Genomic DNA, 27,655 nt, shown 5'->3' with positions numbered 1-27,655 from the left:
TATGGACGTGTTAAGTATTTATCTGCTAAAATCACAGACAATGTTTCTTAAAACATAGGATCAACAGGTGCAGATCAGTAGGAAGTCCTTAGAAGAATAATCATGGACTGTGGATGCACTCGATGGGGCCAATTACCTTTTCTTGCTCTGGACTTCATGAAGTAAATTTTACAACTTCGCACTCCTAGCACAAAGCTTCACATGATTGGTGCATATCTATATATATAAATCGGTACTTCTGTCATTCTGTCGATCTGTCTATCATCGCGTGTGCGTTGCGGGTATGCACTCGAAAGTTACAGGGCGTACCTATGCGCGCGTTACCTCCAAAGAAAGCTTACGCTTCCGAGACAGTTTTAAGCGTATTTACGTTTCGGCCGGGCTAAAATTGCGCCCGCGGTATCCCAAAAACCTTCAACATTCCGCTCATTAGCATCTCATTATCCGCTCATTAGCGACAGAGTGACAAGAGTGACCTCGAGCTCGACCAATCGTACGCCGGGTTGCTGGCGTGTGCCGCTGGGCCAATCGGTGCGCGTGTGGCCGGGCTTTATCGTTCTGAACCGAGGTGAGTCGCCGCCATCTTGATTCCAAACTTTTCCTTTCTTTTTCCCGCTTTCTGCGTCTTAAAAAAAAACCATTGCTTTTAAAACACATATTGTTTTTTAAAAAAATGATTTAGAAAGTAATTAACTTATCTAATCTCATTAATTTTCCTACCTTTCCCCGTTTTTCCAGGTAGGCCTAGAAGCCTCGGCGTCTCCTCCGCACCCACGCCCGAGCTAGGCACCTCCCGGCCCCACTCGAAGGCTGGAGGGCCGAGCCTCAGCCCAGCGCCGCTAGGGTGCGCGCGCAGCAGGAGCTGAGACGTCTCTCTCTGCCGGGGCTTGCTGAGCGTCCAGCGTTACCCTGGCAACGGGCGCAATCGGCGGTCTTCACCTCGGGGGGGAGGGGGGGGCGGCCGCGACCCTCAAAGGGGGGGGGGGGCCGCGACCCTCCGGGGGGGGGGGCCGCGCGCGCAGCAGGAGCAGCTGAGACGCGGCGTCTCTCTCTCTGGCTTGGTCAGCGTCACGGTTGCCCTGGCAACCGGGCCCGCCGGCCGAGAGAGACGCCGCGTCTCAGCTCCTGCTGCGCGCGCAATCGGCGGTCTTCACCTCCGGGGGGGGGGGCCCGCCGCCCTCCCTCCCCCCCGCCCTCCATCCCTCCCCCGCCCCCCTCCCTTCCCCTCCCCTGCCCTCCCTTCCCCTCCCCTCCCTTCCTTCCTCCCCCCGCCCTCACTTCCCCGCCCTCCCTTCCCCCTCCCCCGCCCTCCCTTCCCCTCCCCCTCCCCTCCCTTCCCCTCCCTTCCCCCCACCCCTCCCTCTCTTCCCCCCAGTCCCTCTCTCTCTTCCCCCCAGTCGCTCTCTCTCTTCCCCCCAGTCGCTCTCTCTCTTCCCCCCAGTCGCTCTCTCTCTCTCTTCCAACAACAACATGCCCTCGGCACCGCCGGGCACTTCAGCTAGTATTGTAATATATGCATGGGGGTCAGAGCACGTGACTCGCAGCCAGTGCAAATTTTCATCCATTAGAATAAATAGTCAGAAAAATGTAAAGTGCTGAAATACACCCAAATTCTAATATGCACACCTGTTGTGTGAAGATCTAAACTTAAATCTCTGCATCACTAAGTTTACCCTTATAATATGTATTTTAAATATATCAATAATATTACATTTGATTAATATATCACAGCCTCAGTCACAATTCTCTGTACAGGTCAGTAACTTAAAGAAAACATTTAGCCATTATGGATCAGAGATGCTAATAAAATAAAGAAGCAAAGATCCTAAACTCTTACCAGATTTTTCAGCAACGTTGAAAGCTCCTTCGTGAGTGTGGAAAATTTAACAAAAGCTGTGCCAAGATCTGGATTATCACGACTTAAAAAATTACTACCAAATTTATCTAGTGCTTGTGCATAGTTCTCTTCATTTTGCACATGTTCTGTAAAAGAAGCAGAAAAACAAGAGATGTATTCATCCCACGCATTGTAACTACACACGGGTATAATTTGCCAATAACTATCCCTTTTTCGAAAACAAAGATAGAAAAATGTTAAATAGCAAATGCAAGTACTAACGCAAGTATTAAGCACGATCCAAGTGTCAGCTACATTTCTTTGGTAATTTTTTGTGCTCATCTAGATGAGAGATATCGGTGCTAGAAAATGAATGCATTACCCCTTTGGGTACCTCCAACTTCAGGTAAAGCATGATCACATGTAATTTAAAGCACCGTTATTTGTGCTAGAACCCTATTCTTAGAAGAGCACCCCTAACTGCAGGAGTGTGACATTCCATTTTAGCTATCCTTATGATCAAAATAAAACTGCTATACATGGCCAGTTTTGTGCTATGGGCCTAAATCCACGAGAATGTAGGTTAAGAATCATTAAAATCATTTTATGTGGGAGTCTTATAGCCAGAGAGGAAACTTTCATCTTTCAGTCTGTGTTAATTTCAACCATGAAGTAAGTGTAAAAAATTTTTTTATATAAAGGCCTAGAAATTCACTTGGGCGCGGGCAGCTCGCTCGCGCCCAAAAGTTAGCGCTGGGCGGGGAGGCATTAGCGCACACCGTATATTCGTCTTCTGCGCCCCAATTCGGAAGCGGGCGCTATACCAGGGTGTGCCCGCCTCCATTTGGGGCGCTGCAACTGAATATCGGCGCGCTAGTTGCCGCAGCGCCACCCGATGCGGTGCGGCAGGCTGCGGTACTGCAGGCCTCCTCCTTCTCTTAAGGGGGAGGTGCCTGCAACGGCCGGAGCCCCGATCGCGAGTGCCGGCAAAAGAGCCCGGCACAACGGAGAAGTGCCGGGCTCCACGGAAACCAGCCGGCAATGCCGCGGGGGGTGTGGAGGAGGCCGGGGAAGGAGGTGCGGGCAGGCGGCCGCCGAAAAGGCGGCCGGCCGCACCTTCCGCTTTAAAGCGCCCCACTATGGCAGCAGGACGGCCCCGTTTTCTGTTCGCTGTTTGCGCCCGCTTCGGAGGAGGCGGCCGCAAATAAATATGGGGATCGGCGCGGTTTCGGGCCACCGCGCACACCGATGACGTCATCGGTCCCGGCGCAGCGCTAACGACTACCGCTGCCAATACCGCTGCACTCAATTTCCGCGCTACCACCCCGCCGGTGCAAAAGACCTCTTTAGGCGCTAAGTGGGCGCAAGGCCCACTGAATTTCTAGGCCAAAGTGTATTAATTCAATTATTTATTGGCATCCTCTCTATAAACGCTATTCACTTACTTCAAAGCAGCACATCCACTCAAATGACAAAGCAATGCCTGCTCAGGTACTGTTTACTATCAATAGAAATACTAGTCATTGAACATATTAAAGTATTTGCTAAAATGTTATAAAAACTTAGTACAAAATGGAAGGTAACAATGAACCATGATAGTTTAGAAATAGATCAATCACAGCAATTTTGCTGAAATGTGATGCGAGGGCATCTGCTTGATCCCTCTGGCCCATCTACTTCTGTAACGAACTGAAGTGCTTCTATGAGATTTGAAACTGGAATTACAGTTTACAAAATTATTAGTTAACACTTATCGATTGTACTTATAATTATGATTACTCATCCTTATGCCAAACAGGATTTTAATAAAGCTCAACAATGGGCCACCATGCATGTTAAGTATAGGTTCCCCTAGAGCAGGGGTTCTAAACCGGGGTCCGCGAGAAGATTTCAAGGGACCTGCCAAATCAGCATCTTTCAAGAATAAAATCTTTTTTTTTTTTTAAATCCCATTCTGTGAGCAGGGTCAACAAAAAAAAAGCAAGACCAATGTCAGTGGTGCCCCATTTATTACTAAGAATGAGACTTTGAAATAGGCTATATATTCTTTTTACCCACCTCCAAAAAAAAACGTTTAATTCAGTGCACCGGTGAGAGGTTGGGCCAATGTGCCATCGCTGATGTTGGAGGAGGGGAGAACCTGCCCCCCTCCTACCCCAAATCTGTTAATGACAGTTGGCACTCTTTTCCCGGCAGGCTGCGCAGCCCTGCCCACCATGCTTAAACCAGGCAAGCAGAGCAACAGATCGGTGAGGTATGATGTCCGTTTTGTGGGGTAACAGGCCGAGAATTAACCAGAGCGTCGGTGAATGTTCAGCTGACTTCTCCTTTTGCTTTTTATGCGGCTGACTGCTGCTTGTCCATGGCAGCTGTTTAGAGCCAAGCACGGCACGGGCAGCTGATCAAACTGCCCGCTGCCGCCGGGAGCTCGCAATCCCGGGTCCAAGTCTCAGGGGCATCACTCGCGCGAGGTGCAGACGGCCATGAAAGTTGACCTTTATAAATACACCATTTTGCATTGGGAAGTGAGCCTGGAGCTTAGGTGCACATAGTATATGGTGATCCATCTGATTTTCTGTTGTGGGACTTTGCTGTGCGCGAATTTGCCGCTGGTTTTTACCAAGCGACAGGAGCCACTTTTAAAAGATAGTTGTGTTGTGCTACAGGAGGTCCATGGAATTTTTATAACACTGGAGGGGGGCCTCAGAAACAAAAAGCTCGAGAAGCCCTGCCCTAGAGTCTCCCGCATTATCTTCCTCTTTTTTGTTTGATCTCCCCTCTACTTTTTTTTCTTACATATGTTTTCGTTTTACTATTTTCCCTGCTTGAACATCTTTGCTATTTGATTGATTTGCTTATTTGTTATCTTTCATTCGTCTCCTTTGGGGATAATTTCCTCTAGTCACCATGTGCAGCAACATTATAAATGTGAAAAGATTTCATCTGGTCAGTATTTCTAGTGTCATTGTAAACATGTTTCTGTATTGCATTTATACTACTGTGTTTTAGTTTTAACTGTCAGTCCCAGCAACTCCCATAATCCCAGTAGCTCTCACTCACTCTAAAAGTTGAGAGAAAGTCAACTACATGTTAACAGAAGGAAATACAGGAAACTTTGGTTTATCCGGAGATTAACTGTCTGGAATGCTCGAGCCACCGGCAAAAATCAGGAGCTGTTTCATTAGTTTTTTTTTCTTTTCGTTGCTTTTTTTTTCCACCAGTCAGGCTCTGCAAGGTCTCACTGAAGCTGTTGCTAAGCTACAGAGACGCTTGCAAGGTACAGCCGACTGTTTAGAAGCTGTTGCACAGGGTTTGTTGCCAGATACGAAGCTCAAAATCTCCGTATGTTTCAACATTAGCGCTGGTTTGTCCAGCAGTTTTGATGGGACGGCAACAGCTCGGTCCCGCCGGTGCCGGATAGCACAAAGTTTCCTGTACTCAGATGCAACTGAAGTGAAACTGGTCTATAATCTCAATGAGGTAAAGTTTCTGCTTGCGTGTTCTCAGAACTGAGCCTCGTCTGCCAGGAGTGCACATTGGGAAATTGTGCATCCTACAATTTTCACAGGCAATTTTCCAATATGTTTCCAACGTGCAAGGCTCTACTACATGAATGTGCAAGCAAAAAGAATTACCGATATATATGGAGCAGTTTCACTCAACCCGAGCAATATGGATAAATTCTGCTTGCGTTAATCTGACATGGATATTCAAACTGTAGTGCTAATGAGAAGGGGGCAGATAATATAGGGGGGGGGAAAAGGCAGACAAGCCTTCAGCTGGGGAATATCTGGAATTGTTCAGTCAAGATTCAAATTACACACTTTCTTCTGCAAATGTAAATTTAAATTAAAAAATTCACCTAAGTTGAGCATTTTCAAATATTGCAAAGACAAAGGAAAGATGAAGAAGTACAATATAAAGACAAAAGCAAAATACTGTGGATGCTGGAAATCTGAAATAAAAACTGAAAATGTTGGAAATACTCAGCAGGTCAGGCAGCATCTGTGAACAAAGAAACAAAGTTAATAGTCGCGATTTCACCAACCGAGACGGGTCCAGGGCAGCCGGGGTCGGTAGCGCGGTCCCAGCCCGCTGTCTGCTCCAGCCCGCTCTGTCCAAGTGATTTTACATTGATTGGGCTTGTTAAGCCCGCCCAGCGAGGTTTCCGGCCAATTAAAAGGAAGCGGGTCTGATGACGCATCATCAGCCAGTTTCCTTAAAAGGGCCATGTCCAAATTGATTTCGACATTTGTGCTGTCAGTGTTCTACAGCACCGAGGTGCAGCAAACACTGAAAAGCACGGTGCAGGGCTGCACCCAGGCTCTCCCATGACTCCCTCCATAAGCACGCAGAGGTGTGCTCTTCCCTTCCCATGGGCGGAAGAGGCCTCCCCAGGAGATCAACGCAGCCTGGTTGCACATTGCACAGGAGGACACAAGTAGGGATGTCATTAGGAGGACCAGGCTGCAGTGGCGCAAACCTTTTAATGATCTCAGTAGATCACAAAACATTACTGCAAAGCCACACTCAACCTCATCCTGCTGTACCACTCATCACATCCCCATCACTCTGCCTTCCCTACCCTACTCGTGCACATCCTTACTCTCACCAACTTACCGTGCACCTTCACCCATCCCTCTCTATCTACATCATCACTTCCCCATCTCACTCGCCACCCTTCACACTCACCCTCATCCTAGTCCAATCATACCAACTAACAACACACAAGGGTAGGCACTTGGGTGTTATAGCCAATGTTCATGTGAAGTTTCTGTTAATGTGCTGTCAAACATTGAAATCTTTATTTTCAAAACTTTGTGCGCACCTTTGGAAGTGGCTTAGTGAGTTGCAGTGAATGGTGAGACACAAGCGTACCCTGCCTCCCCTGCAATCATGAGATGTGTGGAAAGAAATGGATTGAGCATTGTAGGGATGCTTTATGGTGTTGGTGTGGGGTAGCGCCAACCTGGTGCATCATGTTGCAGCCAGGGTGTGCAGCGTCAAGTGAAGTAAATCTGGCTATGGTGATGTCATCCCTGGCATTCCGGGCAGCAATGTGGTCGGGTGCCGATGCAGCATCAGTTGATTGCGGAGAAGGCTGGTGTTGATGTTGGTGCTGCTGGTGTTGATGTTGGTGCTGCTGGTGTGCTCGGTGATGCTGGTGTTGGGGCATTTTGTGGTGGGATTCTGAGGACCATGGTGAGATTTTTTTCCAAGGGCACCGATGCTGATGGAGTAGATGGCAGGTGAGGTTGAGATGACAGAAGCGATCTGTCAATGGTGAGAGAGGTTGTTCCGATGAAGTGACATTGGATAGAGTTTTCTCCAAACACTTGCTAGCTGCATAAACCTCAATCTGTCTTCCAAATGCTGTAAGCAAGAGCTTCTAACCTTGCAAAGTGAAGACCTGTAAAATGGGAGCTTTTATAGACCATTTGCAGCTGTCAAGTTAGCAAATCATCCCATGCTGACACAACACCCGACCTCCTTACCTGACATGATTCCCGAGCAGTGAGGAAGCCGTTGGCAAACTCTAAAAATCTAAATGTAAGCTTAAAATAAGACTTAATTGCCTCTTAATGCATTTAATGATCTAAATTGTCTCCCCCGCCGCTTGGTGTCGGGTCTGTTCAGCGCCGACACCTGCGAGACTCACGTGGAGGTGGCTCGTCAGCGAGTTCCCGACCCGTTGTCAATCTTATCTATTTTGACAGCTGACCCACCTCCGATCCCGCCCTCTCCGCGCCGGTAAAATTCCGACCAATATTTCAGTTCGAGGACCTTTCATCAGAACTAGAAAAAGTTAGAGAGAGAACAGGTTTTAAGCATGTACAGAGCAGGGGAAGAGGGGAGGGAAGGAAAGAACAAAAGGGAAGGTCTGCGATAGGGTGGAAGGCAGGAGAGATTAAATGACAAAAGGGATGATGATGCGAGGTAAAAGATGGTAATGAGACAAGTAAAGGCACAAAAGATGGGTCTAGAAGAGGTGCAAATGGAAATAGCAGCATCATTACCAAATAGCTGCTGTCCGAAAAAATGGGAATGGTGGTTATGATCTGAAATTGTTGAACTCACTGTTGAGTCCGGAAGGCTGTGAAGTGCCTCGGTTCCTCGACCTTCATTAAAACAGTGTAGGCGGCCAAGGGCAGAGGAGTCAGAGTCCGCAAGCTTGACCCTAAGCCACCTGTCATTTTAATTCTCCAACCCACTCCCTACTGCCCCCTCACCCAGATTGCGCCAATTCCATGCCAAAAACAAGCCAGAATTTCTAGATTCAGTTGTCCATGACGATGCAGCACAGTGCAAGTAAATAACACTAACATTTGCAAGATTATTTGACACGGCAACTTACACTGACAAAGCCAACAGTAAGTTGGCATTAACAGCCTCATTTTTCTGGCTATTTCCTATTAAATTTTGTACATTTACAAAAACTAGTTCACTGAGTTTAGTCAAAGAAACTGCAATGACAAACTGTATTTAACCTTTTGGGAAAAAAAGTAAATTAATCCAACTAGAGAACAATGTACTTCGACTACTGAACTCAACTTTATTTTGTATAAGGCATGTTACAGATTTAAAATACATTCCTTACCATATATTCTGTGCTAAGTGATATAAAGGCATAAATACTGCAACTGAAACGTACCTTGACCTGAAGTGTTTATTGATTTTGCCGATTTCTTTACTTTTTGTAGTGCATTTTTGTCCAAGTCTAATGTCTATAAAAAGGAAGAAACAGAAAAAAAACATTAATGAGCATTTACCACATTAACATTCGGTTTCCCTCGCTCACCTCCCCCTTCGCTGAATTGAATAAAATAATTATTGTGCTAGGGATACTCAAAAAATAAGATGAGAACCAGAAATAATAACAGAAAATGCTGGAAAAACTCAGCAGGCCAGGCAACATCCGTGGAGAGAGAAATAGAGTCAACGCTTCAAGTCGAAACCCTTCGTCGGGACAAGATGAGAACCAGATTGGTTTTCACTGTCTGACTTTCCCTCCCCATACCAAGCAAATCTTTGGATATCATTGTGAAAATACCGAAACAGGGATTTAAATTAAGTCATCTGAGTAGGTAGAGCACCCTTCCTCAAAAAAAGCTCATCTGTTGGTTGGTGACAGAAGCAACAACATTTAGATGCAGCAAAAAATGGAGATAATTAATTTTTTGCTCCTTAATCAAAATATCTATTGCGTTGCTCTGGTGTGAAATACCCAAGCTAGATAAAGTAAAAAAGAGCTAACATAATAAGGAGTTTGGAGAATAAAACACATGGCAGTCAACTCAAGGATATAGGACTCTGTTCATCAGAAAAGACAAGACTGAAGGGAAATATGATTGAGGTATTCAGTCAGGCTATTTGTATTGGCACAAGACAGCAGAATGAGGGGACATTAGTTTAAGCTCAGAAAAGGTAGATTCAGACTGGATGTAAGGAAACACTAATTCATTGAGGTGGTCAGTTATTAGAAAAGCTCAACAAGAATTATAGGAATAATTACTTTAGATAATCTTCAAAGTTAAATTGGAAAATGTACCTTGAAGAGAACCACATTACTAGATACAACTGCTAACATAGCAGGAAGGCAGACTAATTGGATCTATGATCTTTTTCAGCACTGAGCTTTCTACATTTCATTGTGAATAGTTTCTGGGTGGTCAAATATGTAATTCAAGAATTGTCTTGCTACAAATGATAATAAAATCAATTTTGTCCTCTTCTAAAATAGTTGGAGATGGCCAGACCATTCAGGGCTGAAGGAAGGAATTTAATTGCGGAGGATGAAGGTATGGCAGAAACATCAATTAAATACTTCGCAGTTTTCTTTTACAAAGATGGTGGAAGTGAAAAGCTAAGTGTACTGGAGGAGGATATGTAACAATTGATGGAACTAACTGTAGGAAAGGAATCAGTTCTCATAAAATTAGCAGAACTCAAAAGTGGATAAGCCTCAGAGTCCCTTTAGTTAGGCTGCTGAAAGAAGTCAAATAGGAGATGAGCAGATGCCTGGTCACAATATTTCAATTCTTCTTGAATATGCAAATTGTACCGTGGGACTGGAGAGCAGCTGATATAACATCATGCTCAAGAAGGGCGAGAAGGATAAACCAAGTAATGACAGACCAGTTAATCTAATGCCAATTATGAGCAAACTCTTACTAATTCTATCTTGAATTATATATTGTAAGCATTTAGAAATGCACAGGTTAATTCAGGAAAAGCAGCATGGATTTGGGTAAGGCAAGTCATGTTTGACAAGTTTACCAGAGTTTTATTTTGAAGAATTGACTGATCAAATAGTTAAATAGAACACAGTAGAAGTACTTTTTATGGATTTTCAGAAAGCATTTGATAAGGTATCTCACAAGAGGTTTGTTAGAAAAATGTAGGTGTATGGTGTAAAAGGAAATATAGCATTGCGGAAAGAAAGTTGGTTGACGGACAGGAAACAGTTAGGGTAAATGGGTGTTGCTCAGAGTTTTAAGCGGTATACCTGACCGTCAGTGCTGAGTTCGCTTTTGTTCTTGGCAGGTAGATAATTCGAGCTTGTACATAGGGAATACAAGCTTGACATTTGCTGACAGTATAAAAGGATATTTGGCAACAGTGATGAGGACTGTAAAATACTTCAGGAAGACAGACAGGTGAATGGAATGGGCAGACAGGGTAAAGATGCAATTTAATGCAGCTAAATGTGATGCAATACATTTTAGGAGGAGAAAAACATGGAATGCAAATATACTCAAAGGAAAGACACTGGAGGAAGTAAATTAACACATAACTAGAGGTGCAAATGAATAAATCCCCGAAAGTGCGAGTAGAATTTAAAAAAATATATAAATAGGAGATAGAGTACGAGTAAAAAAAATGATCAAGTGCTGTGTAGAGTTTTGGACACCTCATTACAGAAAGGATAGTGAAGTCATAGAGAGTGTACAGCATAGGTTCACCAATATATTTCCAGGGATGGGAAATTATAATGAGGAGGGACGACTGGGACCATTTCTACTGGACTAGCAAAGGCCAAGAGATGATTTAATAGAGTTTTAAAACTATGAAGAGTTTTTGTTGGGAAAAACTATTTTCCTGGTGAGGGAGTCAATGATAATGGAATCATCAATTTAAAATCATCACAAAGTGGAGGGGAGTTGGGAGAAATTTCATTACTCCCAAGGGTATTGAAGCATCGAATGATTTGCCATAGGGAGTGGTTTAGGCAGGGAATATTGCATCTTTTAAAAGGAAAATTGGATAAATATTTGAAGTGGAGGAAGATAAAAGCTTTGGGGGAGAGCACAGCACATTGTTAGAATAATCTAAAACTAATCCCAGAGTTGGCACAGTCAAACTGAGTCCAATCGCCCCTGTCTGTGCTGTAATTGGGTATCGTTCATTATAGGAATAGTATTTTCTTACTGAGCCTATAAAGAGTACCACATTGTCAACAAAACAAAATTCTATAAAGGAATTCTACTGCTGACTATATAAACTAACACACAAACCAAATCCCCAACTTGGAACTGGCTTCAGTGTCAGGGTTACAGGATTCTGTCATAGTGATCAGTAGAATTTCTCTGTTTCCCCACCTGTAAAAGAGGTTATACGAACATATGAAATTGACGGGACATGAAAAGAACATAACATAAGAACATAAGAAATAGGAGCAGGAGTAGGCCATTCAATCCTTCGAGCCTGCTCCGCCATTCTATAAGATCATGGCTGATCTTCTACCTCAACTCCACTTGCCTGCACTAGCCCCATATCCCTTGATTCCCTTAATAGCCAAAAATCTATCAATCTCTGTCTTGAATATACTCAATGACTGAGCCTCCACAGTCCTCTGGGGTAGAGAATTCCAAAGATTCACCACCCTCCGAGTGAAGAAATTTCTCATTTCAATCCTAAATGGCCAACCCCTTATTCTGAGACTGTGTCCCCTGGTTCTAGTCTCCCCAGCCAGGGGAAACATCCTCCCCGCATCTACCCTGTCAAGCCCTGTAAGAATTTTGTATGTTTCAATGAGATCACCTCTCATTCTTCTAAACCCTAGAGAATATAGGCCTAGTCTACTCAATCTCTCCTCATAGGACAATCCCCCCATCCCAGGAACCAGTCTGGTGAACCTTCGTTGCACTCCCTCTATGGCAAGTATATCCTTCCTTTGGTAAGGAGACCAAAACTGTACATTATACTCCAGGTGTGGTCTCACCAAGGCCCTATATCGTTGCAGTAAGACGTCTTTACTCTTATACTCAAATACTTTTGTAATAAAGGCCATTTGCTTTCCTAATTGCTTGCTGTATCTGCATACTAGCTTTCAGCGATTCGTGTACAAGGACACCCAGGTCCCTCTGAACACCAACATTTCCCAATCTCTCTCCCCATTTAAAAAATACTCTGCTTTTCTATTTTTCGTACCAAAGTGGATAACTTCACATTTCTCCACATTATATTCCATTTGCCATGTTCTTGCCCACTCGCTTAAAGCCTCTTTGCATCATTCTCACAACTTACATTCCAATCTTGCTTTGTATCATCAGCATACTTGGATATATTACATTTGGTCCCCTCATCCAAATCATTGATACAGATTGTGAATAGCTGAGGCCCAAGCACTGATCCTTGTGCTACCCCACTAGTTACAGCCTGCCAACCCGAAAATGACCCGTCTATTCCTACTCCATTTTCTGTCCGTTAACCAATCTTCAATCCATGCTAGTATATTAGCCCTAATTTTGTTTAATAACTTCTTGTGTGGCAGCTTATTGAATGCCTTCTGAAAATCCAAATACACTACATCCACTGGTTCCACCTTATCTATCCTGCTAGTTACAACCTCCAAAAACTCAAAACAGATTTGTCAGAAACGAGTTCCTTTTCATAAATCCGTGCTGACTCTGCCTAATCCTATTATTATTTTCTAAGTGCCCTGTTACCACGTCCTTAATAATACATTCTAGCATTTTCCCTACTACTGATGTCAGATTAACTGGTCTATAGTTCCCAGTTTTCTCTCTCCCACCTTTCTTAAATAGTGGGGTTACATTTGCTACCTTCCAATCTGCGGTAACCATTCCAGAATCTATCGAATTTTGGAAGATGACAACCAATTCATCCACTATCTCTATAGCCACCTCTTTTAAAACCCTAGGATTCAGGCCATCAGGTCCAGGAGATTTATCGGCTTTCAGTCCCATTAATTTCTCCAGTACTACTTCCTTACTATTCCTAATTTCTTTCAGTTCCTCAGTCTCACTAGACCCTTGGTCCTCAACTATTTCCAGAATTATTTTTGCGTCTTCTTCCGTGAAGACAGACACAAAGGCCTAGAAATTGGGTTGGGGCGCCAAAGTGGCCCAAAAGTCGCCTGAGCGCAGGATTTAGCGCAGCGATCGGAGTGATACCGATCGCCAGAAATTCAGTTTCAGTGCTCCTCAAGGGAGACGGGGCGAGGCTCGAGGCGCTCCGCGTCCCTCTTAGGGCGCTGAAACTGATTATCGCAGCGCAACGTGCCGCAGCGCCACGGCACGCTGCGGTACTGCAGGCCTTCCTCCCCGTTAAGGGGGAGGTGCCTGCAACAGCGTGATCCCCGATCGCGAGTGCCAGCAAATGAGCCCGGCACCAAGGAGAAGTGCCGGGCTCTCGGGAAACAGCCAGCAATGCCGCGGGGGGGGGGGGGGGGTTAGGAGGCCGGGGACGGAGGTGCTGGCAGGCGGCCGCCAAAAAAGCAGCCGCCCCGCACCTCCACCTTAACTTGCGCCGCTGCCGGCACAGTAAGGCCCCGTGAACCGGGCGCGGGTAGCGCAACTGCGGCGTTCGCTACCAAATATCGCGAACGGGGCACGAATGGGGCGCTGCGCACACCGATGACGTCATCGGTGGCGGCGCAGCGCAAATGCCTAACGCCACCATTAGCGCCCCTACTGAATATCGCCGGAGGCACAGCCAGTGGCGCTACAGCCACTGACTGCCTCTTTAGGCGCTAACAGGTGGCGCTACTCACCCAATTTCTCCCCCAAAGTATTTGTTTAATTTCTCTGCCATTTCCTTATTCCCCATTATAATTTCTCCTGTCTCCGCCTACAAGAGGCCTACGTTTTGCTAATCTTTTCCTTTTTACTTTCCTATAGAAGCTTTTACAGTCTGTTTTTATGTCTCACTAGTTTACTCTCATATTATATTTCCGTTTCTTTATCAATTTCTCGGTCCTCCTTTGCTGAATTCTAAAAATCAGCCCAATCTTCAGGCTTACTACTCTTTTTGGCAGCATTATAGGCCTCTTCCTTTAATCTAATACAGGTAGACTACCCTTTATCCAAACTTCCGAAAACCGAAACCCTCTAAAAACCGAAGGTTTTTTCGTTCAGCGTAAGTCGTGCACACGACCCCGACCCCCGCCGACCCCCACCCCCGACAAATTTCCCAGTCTTATAAAATACCTTCTGAAATCCGAAATTTTCCGAAAACCAAAACACGGCTGGTCCCGAGGTTTTCAGATAAAGGATAGTCTACCCTATCTTTAATTTCTCGTTAGCCCCGGTTGGACCATTTTTCCCATGGTGTTTTTAATCCTCAAGGGAATGTATATTTGTTGCGAATTATGAATTATTTCTTTAAATGTTTGCCATTGCTTTTCTACTGTCATATCTTTTAATCTGGTTTCCCAACCTACCTTAGCCAACTCTACTCTTATAGCTACGTAGTTCGCTTTGTTCAAATTTAGGACCCTAGTTTTGGACTTAACTAAATCAATCACTCAAACGCAACGTACAATTCTATCATACAGGTACACTATCCTTTATCCGAACTTCCGAAAACCGAAAACCTCTAAAAACCGAAAGTTTTTTTGTTCAGCTTAAGTCATACGCACGACATGACCAGAGTGGCACACGACTTACGCTGAGCAGGGCAGAGGGTCACAGAGTTCCCTCCTGGGTAGGAGATTGCAGGCCGAGCCGGGCAGTGTGAAGGAGGTACCGGGAGAGTGAACCCAACAATACAGCGGCCTGTCCGATATTCTTTCCTCCCCCCGATCCGACCCGAACCGCGGCCTGTCCGATATTCTTTTCTCCCCACCGGACCCCGACCCCACGCGCCCCCCCCCCAACCGACCCGACCCGCGGCCCGTCCGATATTCTTTTCTCCGCCCCCACCCGGATTTGCGGGCCAGCTTAGTAGGAGTCAGCCGATATCCGGCTTTCCAGAGAAGCAGGAAGGGGAATGAGACACGGAACAGTCGCAAGAGGTAGCCTGAACTTTTACAATTTATATTAAATACAAATTTACCAGTCTTATAATAATACCTTCTGAAATCCGAAAAATTCCGAAAACCGAAACTCAGCTGGTCCCAAGGCTTTCGGATAAGGGATAGTGTACCTGTATTATAATCACTGCTCTCCAGAGGTTCCTTTAAGAACATAAGTAATAGGAGGAGTAGGCCATTCAGCCCCTCAGACTGTCCCGCCATTCAAGAAGCTCATGGCTGATCTGATCTTGGCCTCAATGCCACTTTCCCGCCCGCTCCCCATAACCCTGGACTCCCCTGTAGCTCAAACATCTGTCTATCTCCGCCTTGAATATATTCAATGACTCCGCCTCCACAGCTCTCTGGGGTAGAGAATTCCAAAGATTCACGACCCTCAGAAGAAATTCCTCCTCATCGCCATCTTAAATAGGCGACCACTTATTCTGAAACTATGCCCCCTAGTTCTAGATACCCCCTCTAGGGGAAACATCCTCAGCATCCACCCTGTCAAGCCCCCTCAGAATCTTATGTTTCAATAAAATCACCTCATTCTTCTAAACTTCAACTCCAACCTGCTCAACCTTTCCTCATAAGACAACCCCTTCATCTCAGGAATTAACTTAATGAACCTTCTCTGAATCAAATCAAATCAACTTTTATTGTCATTGTTAGTGCACAAGTGCAGTACAATGAAATGTAGGCTTGCGGCTCCCGAGAGTGTACATTTAGATTAAGACATTTCAACATTCAACATTCATTTGGCTTGTAATACATTAACATAAACATAATAAAGTGCATTGGCAGATGTGCAGGCTTTAGAGTTTATTTGTGGAGTTCAGTAGGATGACAGCCCTGGGAAAGAAGCTGTTCCTAAATCTGGTCGTACGGGTGCGAATGCATCTGTAGCGTCTCCCAGATGGCAGGAGGGCGAACAGACTGTGGCTGGGGTGGGTAGGGTCTTTGATGATGGACCGTGACCTCCGTAGACAGCATTTCTGGTATATGTGCTCTATGGTCAGTAGCCGGGTGCCGGTAATGCGTTGGGCAGTTTTGACTACCCGCTGCAGGGCTTTCCGGTCATAGTAGCTACAGCTGCCATACCATACTGTGATACAGTTCGTCAGGATGCTCTCTATTGTGCAGCGGTAAAAGTTAGAGGGGATCAGGGGTGACAGGTTACATCCCTTCAGCCTCCTTAGGAAATATAGGCGCTGTTGGGCCTTCTCCACCAGAGAGGAGGTATTGAGGGACCAGGAGAGGTCTTCTGTGATGTGGACTCCGAGGAACTTAAAGCTGTCCACCCTTTCCACCACAGCCCCATTGATGTGGATGGGGGTGTGACTTCCGCCTTTAGACTTCCTGAAGTCCACAATGATTTCTTTGGTTTTCTTGGTGTTAAGGGCCAGGTTGTTATCGGCGCACCACTTCACGAGATGCTGGACCTCCTCCAATGTAAATATATCCCTCCTTAAATAAGGAGACCAAAACTGCACAGTACTCCAGGTGTGGTCTCACCAGCGCCCTGTAGATGTAGCAAGACTTCCGTACTTTTGTACTCCATACCCCTTGCAATAAAGGCCAACATTCCATTTGCCTTCCTAATTACTTGCTGTACCTGCATGCTAATTTTTTGTGTTTCATGTATGAGGACACCCAGTTCCATCTGTACCGCAGCATTCTGTAGTCTCTCTCCATTTAAATAATATAAATTTGCTTTTTTATTTTTCCTACCAAAATGGATAACCGCACATTTTCCCACATTATATTCCATCTGCAAAATTTTTCCCCACTCACTTAACCTATCTATATCCCTTTGCAGACTCTTTGCGTCCTCCTCACAACTTGCTTTCCCACCTATCTTTGTATCAGCAGCAAATTTGGCTACAGTGCACACGGTCCCTTCATCCAAGTCATTAATATAGATTGTAAATAGTTGAGGCCCCAGCACTGATCCCTGTGGCACCCCACTAGTGACAGTTTGCCAACCGGAAAATGACCCATTTATTCCTACTTTCTGTTTTCGGTTAGTTAGCCAATCCTCTATCCATGCTAATATATTACCCCCAACCCAGCGAGCTCTTATCTTGTGCAGTAACCTTTTATGTGGCACCTTCTCGAATGCCTTCTGGAAATCCAAATACACTACATCTACTGGTTCCCCTTTATCCACCCTGCTCATTACATCCTCAAAAGAACTCTAGCAAATTTGTCAAACATGATTTCCCTTTCATTAAAACACTGCTGATTCTGAGTGATTGTATTATGATTTTCTAAATGTCTTGCTACTACTTCCTTAATAATGGACTTCAGCATTTTCCCAATGACAGATGTTAGGCTAACTGGTCTATAGTTTCCTGCTTTCTGTCTCCCTCCTTTCTTGAATAGGGGCGTTACATTTGCGGTTTTCCAATCCGCTGGAACCTCTCCAGAATCCAGGGAATTTTGGTAGATTACAACCAACGCATCCACTATCTCTGCAGCCACTTCTTTTAAGACCCTAGGATGTAGGCCATCAGGTCTCGGGGACTTGTCAGCCTTTAGTCCCATTAGCTGGCCTAGTACTTTTTCTCTAGTGATAGTAATTGTTTTAAGTTCCTCCCTCCCTATAGCCCTTTGATTATCAATTATTATTGGGATGCTTTTAGTGTCTTCTACCAAGACGACCAATACAAAATATTTGTTCAAAGTCTCTGCCATTTCCCCGTTTCCCATTATTAATTCCCCAGTCCCATCCTCTAAGGGACCAACGTTTACTTTAGCTACTCTCTTCCTTTTTATCAACCTGTAGAAGCTCTTACTGTCTGTTTTTATATTTCTTGCTAGTTTACTCTCAATCTATCTTCTCCCTCTATTATTTTTTTAGTTGTCCTTTGCTGGTTTCTAAAAATTTCCCAATCCTCTGGTCTACCACTAATCTTCACAACATTGTATGCCTTTTCTTTCAATTTGATACCATCCTTAACTTCCTTAGTTAGCCACGGATGGTTCATCCTTCTCGCAGAGTCTTTCTTTCTCATTGGAATAAACCTTTGCTGAGAGTTATGAAATATCTCATTAAATGTCTGCTACTGCTTATCTACTGTCTTACCCTTTAATCTATTTTCCCAGTCCACTTTAGCCAACTCTGTCTTCATACCTTTGTAATTGCCTTTATTTAAATTCAGGACACTAGTTTCAGACCCAAGTTTCTCGCCCACAAACTGAATTTGAAATTCTATCATGCTATGATCACTCATCCCTAGAGGATCCTTTACTATGAGATAATTAATTAATCCTGTCTCATTACACATTACCAGATCTAAAAGAGCCTTCTCCATGGTTGGTTCCGCAACGTATTGTTCTAAGAAACCATCCCGAATACATTCTATGAACTCGTCCTCAATGCTCCCCTTGCCAATTTGATTTGTCCAATCTATATGAAGATTAAAATCGCCCATGATTATCACAGCACCTTTCTTACAAGCCCGTATTATTTCTTGATTTATACTCGGTCATACAGTGTAGCTACTGTTACGGGGCCTATAGACTCCCACCAGTGACTTCTTTCCCTTACTATTTCTTATCTCCACCCAAACTGATTCTACCTCTTGATCTTCTGAGCCAATATCATTTCTCACCACTGTACTGATCTCATCTTTTATTAACAGAGCTACTGCACCTCCTTTTCCTTTCTGGCTATCCTTCCGAAATGGCAAAACACCCCTGAATATTCAGTTCCCAGCCTTGGTCACCTTGCAACCACATCTCCATAATGGCTATCAGATCATACCCATTTATTTCTATTTGTGCTGTCAACTCATTTATCTTGTTACAGATGCTGCGTGCATTTTTACCTACTCAAACTATTCGTTGGTGCACACTTATGTTCGTATGCTCTGTCGCCTCCTGTCACACTCTGGTTATTATTACCCCTATCGCTGCCCTGCACTATTACCTTCTCCTTTCTCTTTGACTTTCTAAATTCCCCTTCACCTGAACCCTCCCCCCCACTATTTAGTTTATGTTATACACCTCCTAGCTGTTGGTCAAGTGGTAAAGAAGCCGTGGTAGAGACCTGGAAAGAGGCCGCCCTCCCTGCACAACATGGTGGGTAAGAGACGAGTTAAGAATTAAACAGAGTACAATCTCCATTATCTGTCATAATGAAGAGTGCCCATGGTGAATAATGTAAATTAGTGGATGACGAAGTGTTCCTAAATTCTGATCTTAGATGTACAGCGCAGCAATACTCAAGCACAGGAATGAATACAAGTGCAGCACAAGTCTTTTTTCGGACATAAAGCCGACTTATATAAAACCAGAGATTACGATTAAACATTGTGCAATGAAAAGTCTTTGTTTCTCACGGGTTCTGGAGATAGCTGAATTGTGGACAATAGTAGTTCCACTGGAATTGATTCGGCGGCAGCCCTGGGTGAGGCGGCAGTGGCAGAGGAACGTGGTTAAAAGCGGCGGCAGACACCAGGTAGGGCCACAGCGGCGGTGGACCTGGGTGAGGTGGCGGCGGCAGAGGAGCGTGGTTAAAGGCGGCGGCAGAGACCAGGTAGGCCCCACAGCGGCGGCGGACCTGGGTGTGGCGGCGGCAGCAGAGGAGCGTGGTTAAAAGCTGCGGCAGAGACCAGGTAGGCTTACCAATCTCCAAACTCAGAGAGGGAGAGCAGTAAAAAGTAATCGAAGTGTGACGTCACCAGAAAGCAGGTAAGTGATTGGTTGGTGAGTATTTCTCTCTTTTTTAAACTTAAACTCTGTGGTTTATATTTTCTAAGCTCTCTGTGGTGTAGCGGGGACTGTTGGTAAACCAGGGCCCTTAAATATATCATTTAACCGTAGTGTAGTTGGTGGGATTGATTGGATTAAAGGGCAAGTTATGGCAGGAGAGCTCGGCCCCGTGGTATGCTCCTCCTGCGCTATGTGGAACTCAGGGACACTTCCTGTGTCCCTGACAACCATGTTGCAGGAAGTGTATCTAGCTGCAGCTACTGGCAGACTGCATTGCAGCACTGGAGCTGCGATTGGATACATACTGGACCATTCGCAATGCTGAGGACGTTGTGGATATCATGTTTAAGCAGTTGGTCACACCGCAGGCAAAGGTTGCACAGGCAGAAAGGGAATGGATGACCAACAGGCAGAGTAGTAGGCGCAGGCAGGTAGTGCAGGAGTCCCCTGTGGCCATCCCCCTCTCAAACAGATATACCACTTTGAATACTGTTGGGGGGGGGGGTGGCTTATCAGGGTAAAGCAGCAGCAGCCAACTTCCTGGCACATGGGGTGGTTCTGCTGCACAGGACGGGAGGAAAAAGAAAGAGGGGTAGAGCTATAGTAATAGGGGATTCTATTCTAAGGGGAATAGATAGGCGTTTCTGCGGCCGCAAACGAGACTCCAGGATGGTGTGTTGCCTCCCTGGTGCAAGGGTCAAGGATGTCTCAGAGCGGCTGCAGAACATTTTGGAAGGGGAGGGTGAACAGCCAGTTGTCGTGCTGCATATAGGTAGCAACGATATAGGTTAAAAAAACGGAATTAGGTCCTAAAAGCTGAATATAGGGAGTTAGGAGGTAAAGTAAAAAATAGGACCTCAAAAAGGTAGTAATCTCAGGATTGCTACCAGTGCCACGTGCTAGTCAGAGTAGAACTAGAAGGATATTTCAGATGAATACGTGGCTAGAGGAATGGCGCCAGGGGGAGGGATTCAAATACCCGAGACATTGGAACCGGTTCTGGGGGAGGTGTGACCAGTACAAACCGGACGGTTTGCACCTGGGCAGGGCCGGGACCAATGTACTAGGGGGAGTGTTTGCTAGTGCTCTGGTGGAGGGTTTAAACTAAAATGGCAGGGGGTTGGGAACCTGAGCAGGGAGACAGAGGAAAGGGAAACAAGGATAAAAGCAAAAGATAGGAAGGAGAAAAACCAAAAGTGGCAGTCAGAGAAATCAACGGTTTAAATCAAACATGACCACAGTAAATAATAATTCTAATAGATCTAAGAGCGTTAAAAAAACAAGCCTGAAGGCTTTGTGTCTTAATGCGAGGAGCATTCGTAATAAGGTGGATGAATTAGCTGCGCAAATAGAGGTAAACGGATATGATTTGATTGGGATTACAGAAACATGGCTCCAGGGTGGCCAAGGCTGGGAACTCAACATACAGGGGTATTCAATATTCAGGAAAGATAGGCAAAAAGGAAAGGAAGGTGGGGTAGCATTGCTGGTTAAAGAGGGGATTAACACAATTGTAAGGAAGGATATTAGCTCTGATGATGTGGAATCTGTATGGGTAGAACTGAGAAATACCAAGGGGCAGAAAACGTTAGTGGGAGTGGTATATAGACCTCCAAACAGTCATGCGGAGGTTTGGGATGGCAGTAAAAGGGAAATAAGAGAAGCGTGCAATAAGGGCACAGCAGTCATCATGGGTGACTTTAATCTACATATAGATTGGGCTAACCAAATTAGTAACAATACAGTGGAGGAGGAATTCCTGGAGTGTTTACGGGATGGTTTCCTGGACTAATATGTCGAGGAACCAACTAGAGATCAGGCCATCTTAGACTGGGTATTATGTAATGAGAAAGGATTAATTAGCAATCTTGTTGTACGAGGCCCCTTGGGTCGGAGCGATCATAATATGATAGAATTCTTCATTAAAATGGAGAGTGAAGTAGTTAACTCAGAGACTAGGGACCTGAATTTAAATAAAGGAAACGACGATGGTATGAGGCGTGAGTTGGGTAGGATTGATTGGGGAATGTCACTCAAAGGGTTGACGGTGGATAGGCAATGGCAAACATTTAAAGACCGCATGGATGAACTACAGAATTTGTTCATCCCAGTTTGGCATTAAAATAAAACAAAAAAGGTGACTCAACCGTGGCTAACAAGGGAAATTAGGGATAGCATAAGATCCAAGGAGAGGACATATACATTGGCCAGAAAAAACAGTAAACCTGAGGATTGGGAGCAGTTTAGGATTCAAAGGAGGACAAAGGGATTAATTAAGAAGGGGAAAATTGAATATGAAAGTAAGCTTGCAGGGAACATAAAAACTGACTAAAAGGTTTTATAGATATTGATGTGAAGAGAAAAAGATTGGTGAAGTCAAGCATAGGTCCCTTGCAGTCAGAATCTGGGGAATTTCTAATAGGGAACAAAGAAATGGCAGACCAATTAAATACATATTTTGGTTCTGTCTTCACAAAGGAAGACACAAATAACCTCCCAGAGATGTCGGGGAACATAGGGTCTGATGAAAGGGAGGAACTGAAAGAAATCAGTATTTGTAGGGAAATGGTGTTAGGGAAATTGACGGGATTGAAGGCCGATAAATCCCCAGGACCTGATAATCTACATCCTAGGGTTCTTAAGGAAGTGGCTCTAGAAATAGTAGATGCATTGCTGATCATCTTCCAACATTCGATGGAATCTGGAACAGTACCCATGCATTGGAGGGTAGCTAATGTTACCCCACTATTCAAAAAAGGAGGTAGAGAGAAAATGGGGAATTACAGACCGGTAAGCCTGACATCGGTAGTGGGGAAAATGCTAGAGTCCATTATCAAAGATGTAATAGCAGAGCACTTGGAAAACAGTGACAGGATCGGACAAAGTCAACATGGCTTTACAAAAGGTAAATCGTGCTTGACTAATCTACTGGAATTTTTTGAGGATGTAACTGGTAAAATAGATATGGGAGAACCAGTGGATGTGGTGTATTTGGACTTTCAGAAGGCTTTTGATAAGGTCCCGCATAAGAGATTAGCGTGTAAAGTTAAGGCACATGGGATTGGGGGCAAGGTATTGACTTGGATAGAGAACTGGTTGGCAGACAGAAAGCAAAGAGTTGGAATAAACGGGTCTTTTTCCGAGTGGCAGGCAGTGACTAGTGGGGTACCGCAGAGATCGGTGCTTCGACCCCAGCTATTCACAATATATATTAATGATCTGGACGAGGGAACTAGATGTAATATCTCCAAGTTTGCAGACGACACAAAGCTGGGTGGGCTTGTGTGCAGTGAGGAGGATGCCGAGAAACTCCAGGATGATTTGGACAGGTTGGGCGATTGGGCAGAAGCATGGCAGATGCAATATAACGTGGATAAATGCGAGGTTATCCACTTTGGTGTCAAAAACAGGAAGGCACATTATCTGAATGGCAATAGATTCGGAGAAGGGGTAGTGAAATGAGACCTGGGTGTCCTTGTGCACCAGTCGCTCAAGGTAAGCATGCAGGTGCAGCAGGCGGTTAAGAAGGCAAATGGTATGTTGGCTTTCGTAGCAAGAGGATTTCAGTACAGGAACAAGGATGTCTTGCTGCAGTTGTACAGGGCCTTGGTGAGACCACATCTTGAGTATTGTGTGCAGTTTTGGTTGCCTTATCTGAGGAAGGATGTTCTTGCCATGGAAGGAGTTCAGCAAAGATTCACCAGGCTGATACCCGAGATGGCAAGAATGACGTACGATAAGAGATTGGGTCGACTGGGCTTATACTCACTGGAGTTTACAAGAATGAGAGGGGATCTCATTGAAACTTATAAAATTCTGACAGGACTGGACAGACTAGATGCAGGAAGGATGTTCCTGATGGTCGGGGAGTCCAGAACCAGGGGTCACAGTCTAAGGATAGGGGGTAAGCCATTTAGGACAGAAATTAGGAAGAATTTCTTCACCCAGAGAGTGGTGAACCTGTGGAATTCTCTACCACAGAAGGCAGTAGAGGCCAATTCATTAAATATATTCAAGAAGGAGTTGGATATATTTCTTAAGGCTAAAGGGATGAAGGGATATGGGGAGAAAGCAGGGACAGGGTACTGAATTTGGATGATCAGCCATGATCGCATTGAATGGTGGAGCAGGCTCGAGGGGCCGAATGGCCTACTCCTGCTCCTATCTTCTATGTTTCTATGATTAACAGTGTATGCTTTTTCCCAGCTACAATACAAACAAAAATGTTCATCATGAAATACTGTAAAGAAGAATTAATAATGGAGGGATTACGTCATGGTTGACACTGATCAAGAAAAGTTGCAATCTTGGACACTGACTAGATGACTAATATCTGGTTGCCAATATTCTCCCAAAACATCCTTTGATTCCCCTCCCACCCCAAACACACAAAAAGCATAATTGAAACCCCATTCCATGTAAAAGAGGCATACAGGAGCGTGCAATACAAATGACCACCAGCCAAGCACGACGTTTTTAATTCTATTGCCTCAAACAGTGTGATCACACTATTACATAGCATATACAGCACAGAAACAGGCCATTTGGCCCAACTAGTTTGTGCTGGTGTTTATACTCCACACGAGTCTCCTCGCATTCCACCTACCTCATCTCAGCCTATCTTTCTATTCCCTTTTCGCTCCTGTACTCGTCTAGTTGAAAGCACCTAAGCTATTTGCCTCAACCACTTCCTGTAGTAGGAAGTTTCACAATCTAACCACTCTCTGCGTAAAGACATTTCTCATTTCCCTACTGGATTTATTAGTAATTATCTTGTATTCATGGCCCCTAGTTTTGGATTTTCCCCAAAAGTGTAAACATTCTCTCCACATCTATCCTCCCAACCCATTTAAAAAAACATTGCTGTTCTTGATAGATAATGTTAACTACAGACACTTGAAATTTAACTGCAATCTCACATACCTAATATGCAATTCATGTGTATTTTTCCTGCATAAATTTGCAGGACAATTTTTCCCACAAAAGAAACAAGTATGAAGAATGGTACTTTCAGTGATGTGTTAAACAGAACAATGGATTGCAGAGGGATAAGCCAAAAGTATTAGTGTCAGCAAATACAAAATCCACATTGTAGTCAGTCTGTTCAGCAGATCCTATACCAGTAGATGCTCAAAACATTGCGCAGCCAACCCAAATCATCCCATCCATCATACCTTATCCCAAGGTCAGATGAGCAGAAACAAGTTTTATTAATTTAGGATTACGCTCTGCAACGTTGCTGATAATACCAGGGCTTCCACAGCAGTTTCAATCAAACTAGCCTGCCTTCCTGAAGCCTGATTATGTGGAAGACACACACACACACACTTGTAATGTACAGTTGTCAACCTGCCTATGTTTTAAAGGTCACTGCTCTAAATATCAATGATTAGGCAGAGTGAACATGGTTTGGCAAATTTATGGGAGTTTTTTGAGGATGTAACTAGCAAGGTAGATAAAGGGGAACCAGTGGACACAGTAAATTTGGATTTCCAAAAGGCATTCGATAAGGTATCACGTAAAAGGTTGTTATGAAAGGTAAGGGCTTACGGGTTTCAGGTAATGTATTAGCAGATAGAGGATTGCTTAACGGGCAGAACAGAGAGATTAGGGATAAACAGGTCATTTTCAGGTTAGGTGAGGGTGGGGTGCAGCAAGGATCAGTGCTTGGGCCTCAGCTATTTACAATCCGTATTAATAACTTAGATGAAGCGACAGTGTGTAATGTATCCAAGTTTGCTGACGATACAAAGCTAGGTAGGAAAGTAAGCGGCGAGGAGGACACAAAGAGCCTGCAAAGGGGTATAGACAGGTTAAGTGAGCAGACAATAAGATGGCAGATGGAGTATAATGTGGGGAAAATGTGAGGTTATTCACTTTCTCAGTCATAACGGCACAGGAGGCCATTCGGCCCATCGAGTCCACGCCGGCTCTCTGTAGAGCAATCCAGTCAGTCCCATTCCCCCGCTCTATCCCTGTAGCCCTGCAAGTTTATTTCCCTCAAGTGCCTATCCAGTCTCCCCTTGAAAACATTGCATGTCTCCGCTTCCACCACTTCTGTCAGCAGCGAGTTCCAGGTCCTCACCACTCGCTGCGTAAAAAAGTTTTTCCTCACATCCCCCCTGTATCTTTTGCCCAAAACCTTAAATATGTGTCCCCTAGTCCTTGTACCCTCAACTAGTGGGAACAGCCTTTCCCTGTCTAGCCTACCCAAACCAGTCATAATCTTGTACACCTCTATCAAATCACCCCTCAACCTCCTTTGCTCTAATGAAGACAAAGCCAGCTTCTCCAACCTGTCCTCGTAGTTAAGATCCCCCATCCCCGGAACCATTCTGGTAAAACTCCTCTGCACCCTCTCAAGGGCCTTCACATCCTTCCTAAAGTGTGGTGACCAGAACTGGATGCAATACTCCAGTTGTGGCCTAACCAGCGCTTCTATTTATGAAACCCAAGATCCCATATGCTTTGTTAACCACTCTCAATATGTCCTGCCACCTTCAGGGACCTATGCACATTAACTCCCAGGTCCCTCTGTCCCTGCACACTCTTTAAAACTGTGCCATTAAGTGTATATTGCCCCTCCCTGTTCCTTCTGCCAAAATGCATCACCTCACACTTCTCTGTATTAAATACCATCTGCCACTTGTCTGCCCATTCTGCTAGCCTTTCTATGTCCTGTTGCAGTCGATTGTTATCATCCTCACTGTTTGCCACACCCCCAAGTTTGGTGTCATCGGTAAATTTAGAAATTCTACTCTGTATTCCAATATCCAGGTCATATATATCAAAAAAAGCAGTGGCCCCAGCACTGACCCTTGGGGAACACCACTGTCGACCATCCTCCAATCTGAAAAACAGCCATTTACCACAACTCAGTTTTCTGTCCTTAAGCCAATTCTTTATCCAAGCTGCCACTGACCCAGCTAGTCCATGAGCCTCAATTTTGTTAACTAGCCTTCTATGTGGTACTTTGTCAAACGCCTTCCGAAAATCCATGGACACAACATCCATTGCACTCCCTTCATCAATCCTCCCTGTTACTTCATCAAAAAATTCAATTAGATTAGTCAAACACGATCTGCCTTTTACAAACCCGTGTTGGCACTCCTTAATTAGCTTAAACCTCTCCAAGTGCCCATTAATTTTTTCCTTGATTATTGTTTCTAAAACTTTACCCACCACTGCTGTTAAACTGACCAGCCTGTAGTTACTAGGATTGTCCTTACACCCTTTCTTGAGCAATGGTGTCACATTTGCCACTATCCAATCCTCAGGCACCTTCCCCTCATCTAGGCAAGATTGGAAAATTATGGCAATCCCTTCCTGAAGTGGGGAAAGAATTAAAGTTAAAAATTTGCTGACAGCTTGCAAAACAGTATGTGTGCGCAGAAACTCATAGCTGCTTATCAAAACAGAAAGCACCTTGACGAGGTTTTGTAATGTGATCGAAACTGACCTTTCAATCAGCAGCTATACCTAAAGTTAATGAAATCAATCAAAAGCTGCACTGTATCATCCGTAAGTCAATTGGCCGGTTTGAATCATGCATCTTATAATCCAATTAAGCAACTGCAGAAGTCCAATAAGATTGTCACAAGTCACAAGGTCGCCACGAGGTATTTGAAAGTATAAAAATGCTGTATACACTAACAAGTTGGAGAAGTCCGTTGGTGAGAGACTGGCTCCCTGCCGGCGTAAAGACCACTTGAATATCGATCTGAAACCTCGTGTCGAGTGTCAGTTAATACATTCTACAACACTTCCACTATCTCCTTCCCAATTCCCTTAGCAACCTGGGATGCAAGCCACCTGGACCAGGCGACTTATCCACTCGAAGC

General features: G+C 44.7%; 1 protein-coding gene across 1 annotated transcript in view; it reads right to left on the bottom strand.

Annotated features, from left to right (window-relative positions):
* Positions 1-27,655, bottom strand: part of LOC147115197 (arf-GAP with SH3 domain, ANK repeat and PH domain-containing protein 1-like) — a 439,694-nt gene that overhangs the window by 279,922 nt on the left and 132,117 nt on the right. The window contains exons 4-5 of the mRNA XM_085993991.1: positions 8,490-8,562; positions 1,838-1,983 (exon numbers count right to left, since the gene is read on the bottom strand). Of these exons, the coding sequence (XP_085850117.1) occupies positions 1,838-1,983; positions 8,490-8,562 (219 nt within the window). The remainder of the gene's footprint in view (positions 1-1,837; positions 1,984-8,489; positions 8,563-27,655) is intronic.

The sequence above is a fragment of the Somniosus microcephalus genome, chromosome 7 (genome assembly GCF_052327205.1).
Source record: "Somniosus microcephalus isolate GS21.2 chromosome 7, FLI_Smic_1.0, whole genome shotgun sequence".
Classification (NCBI taxonomy): domain Eukaryota; kingdom Metazoa; phylum Chordata; class Chondrichthyes; order Squaliformes; family Somniosidae; genus Somniosus; species Somniosus microcephalus.
The sequence above is the reverse complement of the archived record's forward strand: the minus strand, read 5'-3'. Positions and strand labels throughout refer to the sequence as shown.